General features: G+C 38.8%; 1 protein-coding gene across 1 annotated transcript in view; it reads right to left on the reverse strand.

Moving 5' to 3' along the window:
- Positions 1-13671: 13671 nt before the first annotated feature.
- Positions 13672-19808, reverse strand: part of CGRRF1 (cell growth regulator with ring finger domain 1) — a 28683-nt gene continuing 22546 nt past the window's right edge. Inside the window, exons 5-6 of the mRNA XM_065872466.1 lie at positions 14565-14672; positions 13672-14338 (exon numbers count right to left, since the gene is read on the reverse strand). Of these exons, the coding sequence (XP_065728538.1) occupies positions 14018-14338; positions 14565-14672 (429 nt within the window). The 3' untranslated portion in view covers positions 13672-14017. The remainder of the gene's footprint in view (positions 14339-14564; positions 14673-19808) is intronic.

Consider the following 19808-nt stretch of genomic DNA (forward strand, 5'->3'; position numbering starts at 1 on the left):
TGGTTTTCTCAGGGTATATGCCCAGTAGTGGGATTGCTGGGTCGTATGGTAGTTCTATTTTTAGTTTCTTAAGGACTCTCCATACTGTTCTCCATAGTGGCTGTATCAATTTACATTCCCACCAACAGTGCAAGAGGGTTCCTTTTTCTCCACACTCTCTCCAAAATTTATGTTTTGTAGATTTTTTGATGATGGCCATTCTGACTGGTGTGAGGTGATACTTCATTATAGTTTTGATTTGCATTTCTGTAATGATTAGTGATGTTGAGCATTCTTTCATGTGTTTGTTGGCAAACTGTATATCTTCTTTGGAGAAATGTCTATTTAGGTCTTCTGCCCATTTTTGGATTGGGTTGTTTGTTTTTTTGATATTGAGCTGCATGAGCTGCTTGTAAATTTTGGAGGTTGATCCTTTGTCAGTTGCTTCATTTGTAAATATTTTCTTCCATTCTGAGGTTGTCTTTTTGTCTTGTTTATGTTTGCTTTGCTGTGCAAAAGCTTTTAAGTTTCATTAGGTCCCATTTGTTTATTTTTGTTTTTATTTCCATTTCTCTAGGAGGTGGGTCAAAAAGGATCTTGCTGTGATTTACGTCATAAAGTGTTCTGCCTATGTTTTCCTCTAAGAGTTTTATAGTGTCTGGCCTTACAGTTAGGTCTTTAATCCATTTTGAGTTTATTATTGTGTATGGTGTTAGGAAGTGTTCTAATTTCTTTCCTTTACATGTAGCTGTCCAGTTTACCCAGCACCACTTATTGAAGAGACTGTCTTTGCTCCATTGTATATTCTTGCCACCTTTATCAAAAATGAGGTGACCATATGTGTGTGGGTTTATCCCTGGGCTTTCTATCCTGCTCCATTTATCTATATTTCTGTTTTTGTGCCAGGACCATACTGTTTTGATTACTGCAGCTTTGTCGTATAGTCTGAAGTCAGGGAGCCTGATTCCTCCAGCTCCGTTTTTCTTTCTCAAGATTGCTTTGGCTATTCGGGGTCTTTTGTTTTTCCATACAAATAGTGAAATTTTTTGTTCTAGTTCTGTGAAAAATGCCATTGGTAGTTTGATACGGATTGCATTGAATCTGTAGATTGCTTTGGGTAGTATAGTCATTTTCACAATGTCGATTCTTCCAATCCAAGAACATGGTATATCTCTCCATCTCTTTGTATCATCTTTAATTTCTTTCATCAGTGTCTATAGTTTTCTACACACAGGTCTTTTGTCTCCTTATGTAGGTTTATTCCTAGGTACTTATTCTTTTTGTTGCAGTGGTGTTTAAGGAGTATTTCCTTAATTTCACTGTCAGATTTTTCATCATTAGTGTATAGGAATGCAAGTGATTTCTGTGCATTAATTTTGTATCCTGCTACTTTACCAAATTCATTGATTATCTCTAGTAGTTTTCTGGTAGCATCTTTAGGATTCTCTGTGTATAATATCATGTCATTTGCAAACAGTGACAGCTTTACTTCTTCTTTTCCAATTAGCATTCCTTTTATTTCTTTCTTTTTTTTTTTTTTTCTTTTTATTTCTTTTTCTTCTCTAATTGCTGTGGCTAAAACTTCCAAAACTATATTGAATAATTGTGGTGAGAGTGGGCATCCTTGTCTTGTTCCTGATCTTAGAGGAAAAGGTTTCCGCTTTTCACCATTGAGAATGATGTTGGCTGTGGGTTTGTCATATATGGCCTTTATTATGTTGAGGTAAATTCCCTCTATGCCTACTTTCTGGAGGGTTTTTATCATAAATGGGTGTTGAATTTTGTCAAAAGCTTTTTCTGCATCTGTTGAGATGATCATATGGTTTTTCTCCTTCATTTGTTAATGTGGTTTATCACATTGATTGATTTGCATATATTGAAGAATCCTTGCATTCCTGGGATAAACTCCACTTGATCATGGTGTATGATCCTTTTAATGTGCTGTTGGATTCCGTTTGCTACTATTTTGTTAGGGATTTTTGCATCTATGTTCATCAGTGATATTGGTCCATAGTTTTCTTTGTGACATCTTTGTCTGGTTTTGGTATCAGGGTGATTGTGGTCTCATAGAATGAGTTTGGGAGTGATCCTCCCTCTGCTATATTTTGGAAGAGTTTGAGAAGGATAGGTGTTAGCTCTTCTCTAAATGCTTGATATAATTCGCCTGTGAAGTCATCTGGTCCTGGTCTTTTGTTTGTTGGAAGATTTTTAATCACAGTCTCAATTTCAGTGCTTGTGATTCGTCTGTTTATATTTTCTATTTCTTCCTGGTTCAGTCTCAGAAGGTTGTGCTTTTCTAAGAATTTGTCCATTTCTTCCAGGTTGTCCATTTTATTGGCATATAGTTGCTTGTAGTAATCTCTCATGATCCTTTGTATTTCTGCAGTGTCTGTTGATACTTCTCCTTTTTCATTTCTAATTCTATTGATTTGAGTCCTCTCCCTTTTTTTCTTGATGAGTCTGGCTAATGGTTTATCAATTTTGTTTACCTTATCAAAGAACAAGCTTTTAGTTTTATTGATATTTGCTATCATTTCCTTCATTTCTTTTTCATTTCTTTCTCATCTGATCTTTATGATTCCTTTCCTCCGGCTAACTTTGGGTGTTTTTTGTTCTTCTTTCTCTAATTTATTTAGGTGTAAGTTTAGGTTGTTTATTTGAGATGTTTCTTGTCTCTTGAGGTAGGATTGTATTGCTATAAACTTCCCTCTTAGAACTGCTTTTGCTGCATCCCATGGGCTTTGGGTCATCGTGTTTTCATTGTCATTTTTTTCTAGGTATTTTTTGATTTCCTCTTTGATTTCTTCAGTGATCTCTTGGTTATTAAGTAGTGTATTTTTTATGCTCCATGTTTTTGTATTTTTTACAGATTCTTTCCTGTAATTGATATCTAGTCTGATAGCATTGTGGTCGGAAAAGATACTTGATATGATTTCAATTTTCTTAAATTTACGCAGGCTTGATTTGTGACCCAAGATATGATCTATCCTGGAGAATGTTCCATGAGCAGTTGAGAAGAAAGTGTATTCTGTTGTTTTTGGATGGAATGGGCTATAAATATCAATTAAATCCATCTTGTTTAATGTATCATTTAAAGCATTTGTCCTTATTTATATTCATTTTGGATGATCTGTCCATTGGTGAAAGTGGGGTGTTAAAGTCCCCTACTATGATTGTGTTACTGTCCATTTCCCCTTTTATGGCTGTTAGCATTTGCCTTATGTATTGATGTTCTCCTATGTTGGGTGCATAAATATTTACAATTCTTGTATCTTCTTCTTGGATTGATCCCTTGATCATTATGTAGTGTCCTTCTTTGTCTCTTGTAATAGTCTTTATTTTAAAGTCTATTTTGTGTGATATGAGAATTGCTACTCCAGCTTTCTTTTGATTTCCATTTGCAAGGAATCTTTTTTTCCATCCCCTCACTTTCAGTCTGTATGTGTCCCTAGGTCTGAAGTGGGTCCTTTGTAGACAGCATAGATACGGGTCTTGTTTCTGTATCCATTCAGCCAGTTTATATATTTTGGTTAGAGCATTTAATCCACTTACATTTAAGGTAATTATTGATATTTATGTTCCTATTACCATTTTCTTAATTGTTTTGGGTTTGTTAAAGTAGGTCTTTTCTTTCTCTTGTGTTTCTTGCCTAGAGAAGTTCATTTAGCAGTTGTTGTAAAGCTGGTTTGGTGGTGCTGAATTCTCTTAGCTTTTGCTTGTCTGTAAAGGTTTTAATTCCTCCGTCGAATCTGAATGAGATCCTTGCTCAGTAGAGTAATCTTGGTTGTAGGTTTTTCCCTTTCATCACTTTAAAAAATGTCCTGCCACTCCCTTCTGGCTTGCAGAGTTTCTGCTGCAAGATCAGCTGTTAACCTTATGGGGATTCCCTTGTGTGTTATTTGTTGCTTTTCCCTTGCTGCTTTTAATATATTTTCTTTGTATTTAATTTTGATAGTTTGATTAATATGTGTCTTGGCGTGTTTCTCCTTGGATTTATCATGTATGGGACTCTCTGTGCTTCCTGGACTTGATTAACTACTTCCTTTCCCATATTAGGGAAGTTTTCAACTATAATCTCTTCAAATATTTTCTCAGTCCCTTTCTTTTTCTCTTCTTCTTCTGGCACCCCTATAATTCAGATGTTCGTGCATTTAGTGTTGTCCCAGAGGTCTCTGAGACTGTCCTCAATTCTTTTCATTCTTTTTTCTTTATTCTGCTCTGCAGTAGTGATTTCCACTGTTTTGTCTTCCTGGTCATGTATCCATTCTTCTGCCTCAGTTATTCTGGTACTGATTCCTTCTAGAGAATTTTTAATTTCATTTATTGTGTTGTTCATCGTTGTTTGTTTGCTCTTTAGTTCTTCTAGGTCCTTGTTAAACGTTTCTTGTATTTTCTCCATTCTATTTCCAAGTTTTGGATCATCTTTACTATCATTACTCAGAATTCCTTTTCAGGTAGACTGCCTATTTCCTCTTCTTTTGTTTGGTCTGCTGGGTTTTTACATTGCTCTTTCATCTGCTGTGTGTTTCTCTGTCTTCTCATTTTGCTTCACTTACTGTGTTTGGGGTCTCCTTTTCACAGGCTGCAGGTTCATAGTTCTCATTGTTTTTGGTGTCTGCCCCCAGTGGCTAAGGTTGCTTCAGTGGGTTGTGTAGGCTTCCTGGTGGAGGGGACTGGTGCCTGTGTTCTGGTGGATGAGGCTGGATCTTGTCTTTCTGGTGGGCAGGACCATATCTGGTGTTGTGTTTTGGGGTGTCTGTGACCATATTATGATTTCAGGCAGCCTGTCTGCTAATGAGCGGGTTGTGTTCCTGTCTTGCTAGTTGTTTGGCATAGGGTGTTCAGTACTGTAGCTTGCTGGTAATTGAGTGGAGCTGGGTCTTAGTGTTGAGATGTAGATCTCTGGGAGAGCTTTTGCCATTTGATATTACATGGAGCCAGGAGGTCTCTGGTGGACCATTATCCTGAACTCAGCTCTCTCACCTCAGAGGCACAGGATGACACCCGGCTAAGCACCAAGACCCGGAAATCCACACGACTTAGAAGAAAAGGGAGAAATAAATACATAAATAAATAAAATAAAAGTTATTTTAAAAATAATTATTAAAAATTTTTTTAATTAAAAAGTAATAAAAAAATAAAAGAAAAAAGTGAGCAACCAAACCAAAAAACAAATCCACCAATGATAACAGGTGCTAAAAACTATACTAAAACAAACAAAAAATGGACAGACAGAATCCTATGACAAATGGTAAAAGCAAAGCTATACAGACAAAATCACATAAAGAAGCATAAACATACACACTCACAAAAAGAGAAAAAGGAAAAATATATATTTATCTACATATTAAAAAAAAAAAGGAGAAAGAGAGCAACCAAATCAATAAACAAATCTACCAATGATAATAAACTCTAAATACTAAACTAAGATAAACATAAAGCCAGTAACAAGTTAGACGCAGAAAGCAAACCCCAAGTCTACATTTGCTCCCAAAGTCCACTGCCTCAATTTTGGGATGATTCGTTGTCTATTCAGGTATTCCACAGATGCAGGGTACATCATGTTGATTGTGGAGATTTAATCTGCTACTCCTGGGGCTGCTGGGAGAGATTTCCCTTTCTCTTCTTTGTTCTCACAGCTCCTGGGGTTCAGCATTGGATTTGGCCCCACCTCTGCATGTAGGTCACCTGAGGGCATCTGTTCCCCGCCCAGACAGGACGGGGTTAAAGAAGCAGCTGATTCGGGGGCTCTGGCTCAGTCAGGTCGGGGGGAGGGAGGGGTACGGAATGTGGGGCGAGCCTGCGGCAGCAGAGGTCAGCATGACATTACACCAGCCTGAGGCCGCCGTGTGTTCTCCCAGGGAAGTTGTCCCTGGATCACGGGACCCTGGCAGTGGCAGGCTGCACAGGCTCCCGGGAGGGGTGGTGTGGAGAGTGACCTGTGCTCACACACAGGCTTCTTGGTGGCGGCAGCAGCAGCCTTAGCGTTTCATGCCCGTCTCTGATGTCCGTGCTGATAGCCGCGGCTTGCGCCCGTCTCTGGAGCTCGTTTAGATGGTGCTCTTAATCCCCTCTCCTCACGCACCCCAAAACAACGGTTTCTTGCCTCTTAGGCAGGTCCAGACTTTTCCCCGGACTCCCTCCCGGCTAGCTGTGGCGCACTAGCCCCCTTCAGGCTGTGTTCACGCAGCCAACCCCAGCCCTCTCCCTGCGCTCCGACGGAAGCCTGAGCCTCAGCTCCCAGCCCCCGCCTGCCGCAGCGGGTGAGCCGACAAGCGTCTTGGGCTGGTGAGCGCTGGTCGGCACCGATCCTCTGTGCGGGAATCTCTCTGCTTTGCCCTCTGCACCCCTGTTGCTGCGCTCTCCTCCGTGGCTCCGAAGCTTCCCCCCTCCGCCACCCACAGTCTCCGCCCGTGAAGGGGCTTCCTAGTGTGTGGAAATCTTTCCTCCTTCACAGCTCCCTCCCCGAGGTGCAGGTCCCGTCCCTATTCTTTTGTCTCTGCTTTTTCTTTTTTCTTTCGTCCTACCCAGGTACGTGGGGAGTTTCTTGCCTTTTGGGAGGTCTGAGGTCTTATGCCAGTGTTCAGTGTGTTCCGTAGGAGTTGTTCCACATGTAGATGTATTTCTGACGTATTTGTGGGGAGGAAGGTGATCTCCACGTCTTACTCCTCCGCCATCTTGAAGGTCTCCCTGTGCCCAGGCTTTTGACAAGGCTTTTTTCCTCAACCCTCAGGGCTCAGCTCAATTGTAGGCTCTTCAGAGAGACCTCCACAGACACCGTCCTATCTAGTTACCTGCTAACTTGCTTTTTCCCTTCAGAGTATGCAGCATAAGCAGTATCATCTTATTTTTTTAATTTACTATTTATTGTTAGTCTCCTCCAGTCATCCAAGTGAGTTCCACAAGCGCAAAGATCTCACATGCCTTGTTCATCCTCTACCTCTAGCACCAAGCACAGCAGCTGATCCATGTAAGACCTTCTAAGTATTTGTTGAATGAATGGATGGTGTCCTGGGGGTACAAACATGAATAAGACAGAGTCTTCCCAGTTTTCCTGACTCACTTTACCCAAGCCAGAAGCCTAAGAGATATCCTGGACTCCTCCTCTCCATGATCCAATTTGATGAAGTCCTTTGGTCCTTATTGTTTCTCAGCTGGATTACTGTAATAGTATCTCGATCCTGATTTTTCCACATTTAGTCTTCCCCACATTTCAAACTCCAGACCATCTTCCAAACTTACATATCTATTTATAAGTGATAGGCATGTTCTCCAGCTAATCCAAGATTAGTAAAATGTGATTTCTCATGCAGATAAAAATAAACATGAGTTCCAATATTTTCCCCACATTCCACTTTGTAGACTGCTACATTCAAAGCACCTCCAACACTGACATTTACAAAATGCATATCTGATTATATTGCTCTGTTTTAAATTACTGCAGCAATTCTTCAGTACCTTTAAGATTTGATTGTATGAATTTTACCCTTTGTTTTGTTAATATGGTGTGGCACATTGATAGATGTACATCTGTTGAACCATCCTTGCATCCCTGGAAAAATTCCACTTGATCATGGTGTATGATTCTTTTAATGTATTGTTGAATTTGGTTTGCTAATATTTTGTTGAGGATTTCCACATGTAAAAGAATGAAGTTGAACCCCCTTCCTCACACCATATACAACATTTGACTCAAAATTGACTATAGACCTAAATGATAAAACCCTTAGAAAAAACATAAGAGTAAATCTTTGTGACCTTGAGTTAGGCAAAGCCTTCTTACGCATGACAACAAAAGTGCAGTAACCGAAGAAAAAATAGGTAAGTTGGACTTCGTCAATATTAAAAACTTTTATGCTTCAAAGTCACCACCAAGAAAGTGAAAAGACAGCCCGCAGAATGGGAGCAAATATTTGTAAATCATATATCTGCTAAAGGCTCTGTATCTAGAATACAAACACTTACAAATCAATAACAAAAAGTCTACTCAATTTTAAAATGGGTCAAAGATCTGAATAAATATACAAATGGCTAATAAGCACATGAAAAGATGCTCCACATCATTAGCCATTAGGCAAGTGCAAATTAAAACCACGGTTACACTGTAGAATGGTAGTTGCCAGGGACTGGGGTGAGGGGGAAATAGGGAGTTGTTATTTAATGAGAGTAGAGTTTCAGTTTTGCAAGATGAAAAATTCTGGAGATCTATTTTGCGACAGTGTGATGTACTTAATGCTACTAAACTATACATTTTTAAAGAGTTAGGATGGTAAATTTTATGTTATGTATTTTTTACCCAGTTAAAAAATTTTGATACCACTTCACACCCACTAGGATGGCAATAATAAAAAACATAATAACAAGTGTTGGTGAGGATGTGGGAAAATTGGAACACTATACATTGCTGGTAAGAACATAAAATGGTGCAGCTGCTTTGAAAACAGTTGGGAAGTTCCTCAAAATGTTCATTGTAGAATTTTGATATGAACCAGCACTTCCACTTGTAGGTATATACCCAAGATTAATGAAAACATATGTCCATGTGAAAACTTGTAGCCAATGTCCACAGCAGCATTTTTCATAAGAGCCAAAAAGTGAAAAAAATCTAAATGTCCATAAATTGATGAATGGATAAACACAGTGTGGTATACCTATGCAATGGAATATTATTTGGCAATAAAAAGAAATAAAATACTGATTTATGCTGTAACATGGATGAACCTTAAAAACATTATGCTAAGTAATGTTCTGTGGCCAGTCAAAAAAGGCCACATATTGTGTGTAATTCTACATGTGATCCCATTCCATGTAATGTCCAGGACAGGCAAATCTATACTATAAAGAAAGTAAATCGGTGGTTGCATAGGGTTGGGGAAACATGGCAGGGATTGGGGGTGATGGCTAATGCACACAGGGTTTTTCGTGTGGTTAATCAAAATGTTCTAATATTGACTGTAGGGGTGGTTGGAAAGCTTTGTGAGTACATTAAACCCTTGAATGGGGCAACTGTATTGATATGGCATTTAAACTATATCTCTATTAAGCTGTTAAAAAGAAAAAAATGGCAAAAACAAAAAAGGCCATGCAGCTTTTGCCTTGTTCACTAAAAACACTTACTCTTGGAATCCTGAGCCCCCATTTAAGGAATGACTACCCTGAGGCCACCTGGCCGTGACAAAGTCCAAGCCACATGGAGAGGCCACAAGTTGTCCTAGCTTGGCCCGGCTTTCAAGTCATCATAGCCCAGGCACCAAATATGTAAATGAAGAGCCTTCAGATGATTTTAGTCCTCTGGACTTTGAGTCACTTTAGTCATTTGGGTCTTCCCAACTAAGGTCCCAGACAGGCCCATCCCTGCCATACCCGGTCCCAATACCTGACTACACAATCTGTGAGTATAATAAAATGGTGATGCTTTTATACAACTCCATTTTGGGATGGTTTGTAAAGCCCACGCTTCTGGTTTTCCTCCTACCTAACCGTCTACTTCTCAGTGTACTTGTTCCTCCCAATCTCCCTGAATGCTGGAGTATCCCCTCAGTCCATGGACCACTTCTATTCCTGTGCTCACGTCGTCGGTGATCTCATGCAGACTCATGGCTTTAAATGCCATGCTGATGACATCGCATCAAGAAAAGATGAAATCTATCAGCCAGATCTTTCCCCTGAACTTCAGAGTACTATATTCACCTGCTTAGTTGAGATCCCTACTTGGATTTCCAACTGGCATCCAAAATGGAACAAAAACAAAATTGCTCTTTTCCTCCAAACCTACCTTTTCCCAATTGTTTCCATCTCAGTAAATTGCACCTCTCAGCCTTGCAGTGGTTAAGGCGTCTTTGTCTAGATATACATGCTCACTTCCTGGCCTTCTACAGGTCTCTATTATCCTGGTGAGGCCTTCCTTGACCATCGTATTTGAAGTAGAATCCTCACTTCCATCCTTCACATTCCCGACTCATTCATCCCAGCTTTGATTTTCTCCATAGCACTTAATCTCCACCTGATATATGGTATTGCTTACTAATTTCTCTCTCTCTCTACTAGAATGTAAGGCCTATGAAGGCACGGGTTTTTGCCTATTTTTTTTTTACTGCCGTATTCTCATGCCCACACAACGTGTAATGTCTTTGGCACTCGTTAATTTTTCAATTACTGAATGAATAATTAAATGAGTTCAGGGAGCAAACAGAGATGAGATCAATAACACAAGCAGTGTCGGCCTCAGAAGTATCAATCTATGTAATATACCTCCTCTTTGGAGGAAGAGAGAAAAGAATGTCTACTGGCTTTGAACATCTAAACAAAGCAGTAATGGTAATACCTGTCACACATAGAGCTTACTATGTGCTATGCCCAGGTCTAAGCACTTCACATGTATTAACTGGTATAAAACTCAACAGCCTATAGTTAGGTTCTATTATCACTATTTTTCTAGATGAGGAAACTGATCAGAGTGAGTGAGGTTAAATAATTTGTCCAAGGGACAAGTGGCAGAGCTGGGAAAAAAACCAAGATATATGACTTTGGGGGTCTATCATCTTCACCTACCTTTTTTTTGTGTGTGTGTGCGGTACGCGGGACTCACTGTTGCGGCCTCTCCCGTTGCGAAGCACAGGCTCCAGATGCGCAGGCTCAGCGGTCACGGCTCACGGGCCCAGCCGCTCCGCGGCACGTGAGATCTTCCCGAACCGGGGCACGAACCCGTGTCCCCTGCATTGGCAGGCGGACTCTCAACCGCTGCGCCACCAGGGAAGCCCTTCACCTACCTTTTGAAGGTTGTTTTCTGAAAGTGAGACAGCAGTGGTGGGGTACAAAACTTGACAAGAGTGGAAGAGAAATAGCTATTGGGAGTTCGGTAGGGGGTCCATTAGGAAAACAATAAAAGGATTGTTGAGCAGCAGTGAAGACCTGGAAGCAACTAAGCAGAGAGGCTTCATGGTGGACTCCATAAATTGGTTAGACCACTTGACCTTCTGTGGTAACAGCAGGAAAGAAACATAGTTGAGGTAAGCCAAGCGTGTGGGTTGCTGGGGCAGGTAGAGTGGAGAGGCCAAGAAAGCAAGGCAACATGGTAACACATTTGAAACAGCTGAGCCAGCAACCCAGGAGCAAGTTTATGAATTATTAGAATAGACTCAGGGACCCAGGAACTAGAGGTCATGATGACGAGAGAGAAACAATTCAGGAGAAATATAATATAGGGAGATATGAAAAGAGAGGGGAATTCAGTGTTCAAAATCTAGGTAATGGAGTTAGGGAATTATCCAGTGGAATAAGGGCCATCTGAGGCAGGAATGAGTAGAAGAGGCTGAAATCACCTCCACCGACCCTTCCTAAACCCCAGATTACCTATATTGATGCTACAAATTCCCACAAGCCAAGACAAAATTTCATTCCACAATTAATGAGGCTTAAAAAATACAATAGTCTCAGTGGGAGGTAATTCACGATTATCTGTGATGTGATGAGACGATTTGTGTTGTGTCCTTAAGCAACAGTTTTTAAGTTCCTCCCCTAGAGCTGGTTTCGACATTAAGAACCCTCATAGGTACCAAGTTGGGAAGAAAGGGTCACTGAAGGAGGAGGTGGCTACTCACCTATCAGGTCTGCTTAATGTATCCCTGGTTGAGATTTTTGGAAAGTACCAACTACTCTACATAAAGCAAATGTTTTATCTAATGATCCATAAAATAAATAAAATGCTTTTGTAGATGTTCTCACAAGATGTCCCTTATACACTGCTATTGGCAAATTCTGCCATAAGCCTCTAAGAGACACTGTACTTGTTTTTACTTGATTACTTACCAAATTCCTCATATTTATTACTACTGAGGTCAGGAAAAACAATTCCTTTAGTTGCAGCAAGGGGAGCTGAGGGCAAATCATCTTTAAGAGTTATGAAAAATAATGGGTGAATGGATAAATGAAATGTGGTATATACATATAATGGAATATTATTCAGTCTTAAAAAGGCAGGAAATTCTGATACATGCTGCAACATAGAGGAACCTTGAAAACACTGTACTCAATGAAATAAGCCAGACATTGAAATGAAATAAGCCAGACAATGAAATAAGCCAATCAATATTGTATGATTCCATGTATATGAAGTACTTAGAATAGTCAAATTCATAGAGACAGAAAGTAGAATGGTGGTTGCCCAGGAGCTGAAGGGAGGGGTAATGGGGAGTTACTGTTTGATGGGTATAGAGTTTCAGTCTGGGATGATGGAAAAATTCTGAAGATGGATACTGGTAGTGGTCACATAACAATGTGAAAGTACTTAATGCCACCAAATTGTATGCTTAAGAATGGTTAAAATGATAAATTTTATGTTATGTATATTTTACTACAATTTAAAAAAAGTTATGAAAAACGGAATAAGATTGCAGGTGGAAGCTATCTCAGATGAGAAAGCAACTATGTATCTAGGACAGTTTAGGTACACATAGATCTGTAAAGGGAAGCAGGATGGATAGGATGGGCAAAATGATCCCTGAGTATTCCCCCAACTGAACTACAAAGTGAATTTCCCAGATGAACTGCTATACAGCTAGCCAACTGCAGCAGGGACTGTAGCATTTGACCACCCTGCTTCCAGGGATAGAATTAGAACAGGGCCTTAGGAATTACTAAGATAGGGATGTGCTTCTAATAAGCCATCAATGCTTCTGTTAGGGACAAATACTTGGAGGTCAGGAGCCTTGTCTGATTCTTTGTAGCCCAGACTCCCAAAAGGTATCTGGCCCCTAGAAGGTATTTAGTACATAGCTATTGAACATAGATGAAATTTGATTTGGTTTATAAAACGGAGAATAGGTAATATCTTTTTGAGAGTGTTATATTTGATGGGAATGAAATAATAGTACATAAACACACTGATACAAAGATAAGGCATTATTCTTAATACAAACAGGACAAATGAGGCTTGGAAATCTCCCTGCATGTCACAGTTTATTTGCCATGATCTAATTTCTTAGTGAGTTAGAGGTAATTTCCACTGAAGAAACAGGAAGCTCTGATTTACTTTTTTCTTCTTACTCATCTTGAGAAAAGTGGGGAATGGGGCTTTTTTGACTATCAGGTTACTCAACTCTTAAGAGGATGTAACAAAGGATGAACAAAGTGATTTACTATTCAGAAGGACATGGGGTTTACTTAGAATAAAAAACACCCTAGAAAAAAAGAGTCACTTGTTTCTTTTAGTGATTTTTCTGGCTCTAAACCCCTTCAGTTTTGATGGGTTCGTGTGCAGGAGGAACTCTAAGGTAAGGCATTGAGAGCCTTGCAGATCTTCCCTGGTAGGTCACATCCAGCTACTCTAATCATATTGGACAATACATTTAATTATCCAATAAATTTTATTATCCATGTTTTATATATCTGCTTCCTATAAATGAGTATCATTTAAGTCTATGATACACTGAGAACAGTCAAGAATTGTTTCTTGCATTTATGTTTAAGAAGCTATATTTAAAAATTAAGACTTGTGTTTATGTGACTATAATTATAAGGAAAATTAGAAACCGAACAGCTGGATATTTATAAAAACGGATATTTCAGGAAAGGATTTAAAGTTAGAAGCCCTTTCCAACTCTTTTGTAAACCAGAGAACATACAATTATTTTAAGAAGGATTTCATTTTTACCCAACTGCATTCTAGATTTCGTCAAAGGAAAAACATTCAGAAATCTTAAGACTTTTACTTCCTTGAATTTTAGATGGATTGCTTTTCAGAATTTTTCTAATCAACATTACGTGAAATCCTCTAGCTGATAAAAGGCCAAATGTTTACATTCTTCTCAAGAGGTTGAATGAATTTTTATGCACTGACCCAGAATGGGATTCCAGTATTTGCCATACTGAACAGCAAGGAATAATTAATTTTCACCATCCATGTACCGTACAAATATGAAGTTAAAATAGAATTTTCACTGACGGTTAACACTGTAGATTCCATGTTATGATTAGTTCCAAGAACACAAGAACACTGCATCTTCAGTGGGAAGTGTACTTCTCAGTTGTAACAACATCCTCAGAGACTTTTCAGTTTGTCTTTACCTTGCTCTTTTTGACTGCAAAGTGCAAAAGATTCTCGAACGAACTGCCTGCACATTGGGCACTGCTGAAAATACTTAACGCAGCCATCACACAAGCACGTGTGTCTACATGGCAAGAGCACCCAGTTCACGGTCCCATTCTGGCAAACCACGCAGTCCTTGCTATTCTCTTCTGGAGGCTCCATCTCACTTTCAGATAGTCCAGCCTTTTCCAGCAAACTTCGGTCTGTGTTTTTTTCCTCTGGAGAGGAACTGCTGGAGGGAGTGGAGTTATTATTTGCCGACATGAAAAGTTGCTGAAAATCAAAGAAACACATGTAAAGATATTACAAATGACAATTATGCTTCAAATCTGGGGGTCATAAGACGTGCTAAAAATTCATGAGCTAGCAAATCCAATAACAAATAATAGCTAACTTCTATGATAACTAACTGAAAAATATTATCCCTTTATAGATAGTCATTCTTTGAAACTCTGCAAACAAAAAAGACAGAGGATAAAGACTAGAGGGTACAACTTACCTTAAGATCATGAAATTGACCTTGAGCCAGGAGTAAATATTGATACAATATTCTACAGGAGAGTTTATAAGTCTCATCAGGAATATGAATTACTGACACCATGGAAATCTAAGATAAAAATTGAACACCAGTCAGTACATACCTCCTTATATTATTTAACAGATATGTGAAAAATACTTCTCAAATAAAAATAAGAGGTTGATAAATTAGAAAACTTACAATAAGTTCCTTAAATCACAGTCACAAAAGAGGACCCAGTTACATATTTTTGCCAGAATTATTTTATTTATACTCAAATTTACAAATTCAATGTTATTTCAGCAAAAATAGCAATTAGTTTTTATACAGCTGTATAAGTTGACTAAAATTTTCATATGGAAAAATAAAACATAAGAACAGCTAGGAAAGGGGCTTCCCTGGTGGCGCAGTGGTTAAGAATCCTCCTGCTAATGCGGGACATGGGTTCGAGCCCTGGTCCAGGAAGATCCCACATGCCACAGAGCAGCTAAGCCCGTGCGCCACAACTACTGAGCCCGCGAGCCACAACTACTGAGCCTGCACACCACAACTACTGCAGCCCACGCGCCTAGAGACTGTGCTCCGCAACAAGAGAAGCCACCGCGATGAAAAGCCCGCGCACCGCAATGAAGAGTAGCCCCTGCTCGTTTCAACGAGAGAAAGCCCATGTGGAAGAACAAAGACCCAATGCAGCCAAAAATGAATAAATAAATTAAAAAAAAAGAATAGCTAGGGAAATATTGAAAAGAAAGCTATGAGAGGGACTAAGCTCAGTCAGATATTAAAGCACACTACAAAGCCTCTAAAATTAAAACAGTGTGGTACTGGCACATGAATAGACAGATGGATGGAACAGAATAAACAGTCCAGAAACAGACATAACTATATATACAAATATGACAAAGGTAGCATCTCAAATCATTAAACAAAGAGAGCCTTCTTAATAAAAAGTATTGGGGCAACTGGATAGCTGTTTGGAAAAATATAAAATTAGATGCATTCCTCATTCCATACATAAGAATAAACTCCAAAAGCATAAGAAATCTAATTGTGAAAAATAAAACTACACAAGTACTAGGAAAAACATGTGAATTTCTTTTTAGTTTCAGTGTAGAAAAAGACTTTCCAACTATGACCCAAACCCAGAGGCAGATAAATCTGACAAACCTAACTACATAAAAATATAAAATTTGCATGACAAAAAGCACTATAAGCAAAGTCAAAAGACATATGACAAGCTGAAATATATATTCACAACGTATATCACAGACTTGGGGTTAATATCTCTAATTTATAAAGAACTTTTAAAAATTGAAGAAAAAGTGAATAAAAATCCTATAGAGAAATGGGCAAAAGACATGAACAGATAATATACAAAAAGATAAAAACATGGTCCTTAGCCATATTAAAAGATGTTCATTTCACTCACAATATGATAAATGAAAATTAAAACTTGACTGAGATATAATTTCTTTCTCATCAGGTTAACGAAAATTGAAAAGCTTGTCAGTACACTCTATGGAGAAGTCATCACTCACATATATTGCTGGTGGAAATGTGTTAAAAAAAAAAAATACAACTCCAAAGGTACAATTCCAATGGAGGGGAATTTGGCAGTATGTAACAGAAAGAAATGTATTTACTTAGCCTTCAACCACATAACCTCAACAATGTTAAAATACGGACACACAGGTTATTCAGTGCAAGATTATCTGTTATTGCAGAATACTGGAAACTACCTGAATGTCCAACCGCAGGAGACTGGCTGAATAACTGTCATACATGGATACCCTACATACAATAAAGTGCTAGGCAGCTGTAAGTGAAAAAAGCAAGAACATGTATAGTATATATAGGGTGCTACCTTTTGTGTAAGAAAGAAGGAAAAATAAGAAGAAACAGAAAGATATCTGTATTTTCTTATCATTACAATAAGAAACATAGGAAGGATAAACCAGAAAACAATGAACTTGATTATCTGTACAAGAATTGGGGTGTATGAGAATGGGGGTAAGGGATAAAAGCAACATCTGAGTATACCACTTTATATAGTTTTTTGACTTTTGAGAGAACTAATCTGAGTAATTTATGGACACAGCTTTTGACTATAAATCCTCAGTTTGGGGCAGGAAATAAGGAAAGGGCAGTTTGAGGACCAAAATAATCATATTCAGTAATGAATTATAAACCACTGGGGGAAAAAGGAATTCATGAGGCCATGAGGATAACAAATAGATAAACAAAGAGGTAAATCGGAGGACTCTTGCTTGTAATAGAATGCCGAGGGCTGACTGGAGGGCTGGAGTTGGAAAATAATCTTTTTTTTTTTTTTTTTTTTTTTTTTGCGGTACGCGGGCCTCTCACTGTTGTGGCCTCTCCCGTTGGGCCTCTCACTGTTGTGGCCTCTCCCGTTGTGGAGCACAGATTCCGGACGCACAGGCTCAGCGGCCATGGCTCACGGGCCCAGCCGCTCCACGGCATGTGGGATCTTCCCGGACCGGGGCACGAACCCATGTCCCCTGCATCGGCAGGCAGACTCTCAACCACTGCGCCACTAGGGAAGCCCTGGAAAACAATCATTTTGCAACCATCATGGTAAAGATGAAATCTGGTAAGAATCATTAATGGATATTAAATCCAGGGGGAAATTTTACTAAAGAACAGGATATTTGTATGGTCTTAAAGCGCCTCCCCACACACTGCTTATTACTTGCAAGGGAGGGAAAAAAAAGGAAACAGTGGAAAATTGGATAACACCTTGACTGAGAGATCAAAATTTACATCACCAATGAGGGAAAAGAACCTCCCATTCTTCTACAGGTGATGCCCTGAAACGCACACATCATCACCTGCGTGGTACACTGGCTGAGAATGCTCAACTCCAATCTAATCATGATGAAACATCAGACAAAATGAGAAATGTTCTATTTTACAAAAACAGTGTGTGCATGTGACTCTATTCTTCAAAAATGCTGATGTCATAAAAGACAAAAGAAAGGCTATGGAAATGTTTCAGATTAAAGGAGGTCAAAGATACGTGACAAATACGACATCTGACTCTAGACTAGAATCTGTACTGGAGGGGAAAACATGTTGTAAAGAATACTGTTAGACAGACTGACAACTTGGAATATATATTATAATAGATTAGATAAAATATTATATCAATGTTAGATTTATAAAGTAGATAACCATATTGTAGTTATACAAGAGAATATCCCCATTATTAGGAAAACACACTGAAGTATTTGGGTGTTAAGAATCATCATGTATACAACTTATTCTCAATTCATTAAAAATATATATATACACATACACCCATAAATACGTATGTGGGCAAATAGTGAAAATGGTGCAAATGTTAACAATTAACAATAGGAGATCAGGGTAAAGGGTATATGGATGTTCTTCTACTTTTTTATTTTTGCAAGTTTTTGAAATTATGTCCATAAAGAAAGTTAAAAAACAACAACAACCCTATTATGGTTGTAAACATACAATATCCTTTACAGCCTTATAAGGATTTATTAATTTGGCAGTGACTTCAGAGGCTTTTAATACTAAATCAAAATGACAGGATTGGTAAAAGATAGTAATGTTATCACCTACTACTAACAATCCTGCCATTTAATTTAACATTAAAAGCCTCTGAAGCTACTATCATGCTAGTTATGAATATATATATAGTTGTAGATTTATATTTGATATGGAAAAGATGTTTAAAACATACTATTAAATGAAAGCAGATCCCAAAATAGTATGGACAATTTGATCCCATTTTTGTTTTAAAATTACATACATAAAGGTCTAGAAAGATACAAATATTCACAGTGGTTATCTTTGGATGACAGAATACAGGTGATTTTCTTTTTTTCCCTTTTGGCTTATCTAGATTTTCTACTTCTATCTCCTGCCACAAACATGTATCATTTGAGTAGTACAGAAAACAAACTAGTATAATTTAGTAAAAATGAAAAAAAAATTTAAGTCAAGGTCTTGCAGTGACAATCCCTACTTTCCTTATCTACCTAAAATACAAACTGGTTCCTAACTACACAATCTGAATGTAATTTATTACTGTTACAATAGGAGTGAGAGAGTTAAAAAATTTCTTTTTTAGATTTAGAATTTCTGACCCCAGATAAAATACTGAAAAACCAAATGCCCAATTTGCTTTTAAAATTAAGAACAGAGAACATTCATACAAAATATACTAATATGCTTTAGTGCCAGTGTTAGGCCCCACCTGAGAGATAAGAAAGCGAGAAGCAAGGATTAACAGGAAAAAAAGAAGGGAACCTACTGATAAGAACAGAAGATACAGAGAAGGACCCAGGCAGGGAGGTGTATACAAAGGACCTGAGAGCCAGGTACTTTGTCTGCCCTGTGGGAATAAGCCTCCCCCAACCACAGCCGGGCCAGTAGACTTCATTTCAGTTGCATCAGGGACCTGAGAGCAAATCTTTCCCTGTTTAGAATGCCACTGAACTGTACACTGAAAAGTGGTTAAAATGGTCAACTTTATGTTATATGTATTTTACACCTCCCAACACCAAACACACACACACACACACACACACACACACACACACACACACACACTCACTCTCTCTCTCTCTCTCTCTCTCTCTCTCTCTCTCCTTCTCTGTTTAGACTGAGGAGGAAAGTTAGAAAATAAGGAAGAGTCTGAGTACTCACGTTGACAAAGAGCACCAGCAGCGAGAGGGAAAGGAACCACAGGGGAAGCTGAGAGGAAGGTGACAGATCTGACCCTTTCTGTTTCGAATGAAAGGAAAGAAGTAGGGGAGCTTAGAAGAGATGGGGGACACAGTGGTGAGAGAAGGGCTATCTTGCCCAGGTAGGCAGAGTGAAGGACGGAAAGGCTGGACATATCAAACACCAACTTAATAGGTCTTATTTATCTTCAGTTGAAAAGAGTGGGAGGGCCAAAGGGAGGGAGAGGGGAGACAACCAGAAGAGCTCTCCTATGGACTATTCAGGAGCTTGGCTGTGAGGCTCTATGTGGCTCACTAACATTGCTTGGTATGACTTTTTTTTTTCACTTATCAAATTTACTGAGCACCTATTGTGTTTCAGGCACTCTGTTAGGTTCTGGAAATACACTGCTGTTAGTATGACTTTTATTTGGAAAAAACAAACTGACTTCAGCTCAATGGAACTTCAATTTGATAAAATTAACCCCGTTCCCCAAAAAACTACAGAGGC

The sequence above is a fragment of the Phocoena phocoena genome, chromosome 2 (genome assembly GCF_963924675.1).
Source record: "Phocoena phocoena chromosome 2, mPhoPho1.1, whole genome shotgun sequence".
Taxonomy (NCBI): domain Eukaryota; kingdom Metazoa; phylum Chordata; class Mammalia; order Artiodactyla; family Phocoenidae; genus Phocoena; species Phocoena phocoena.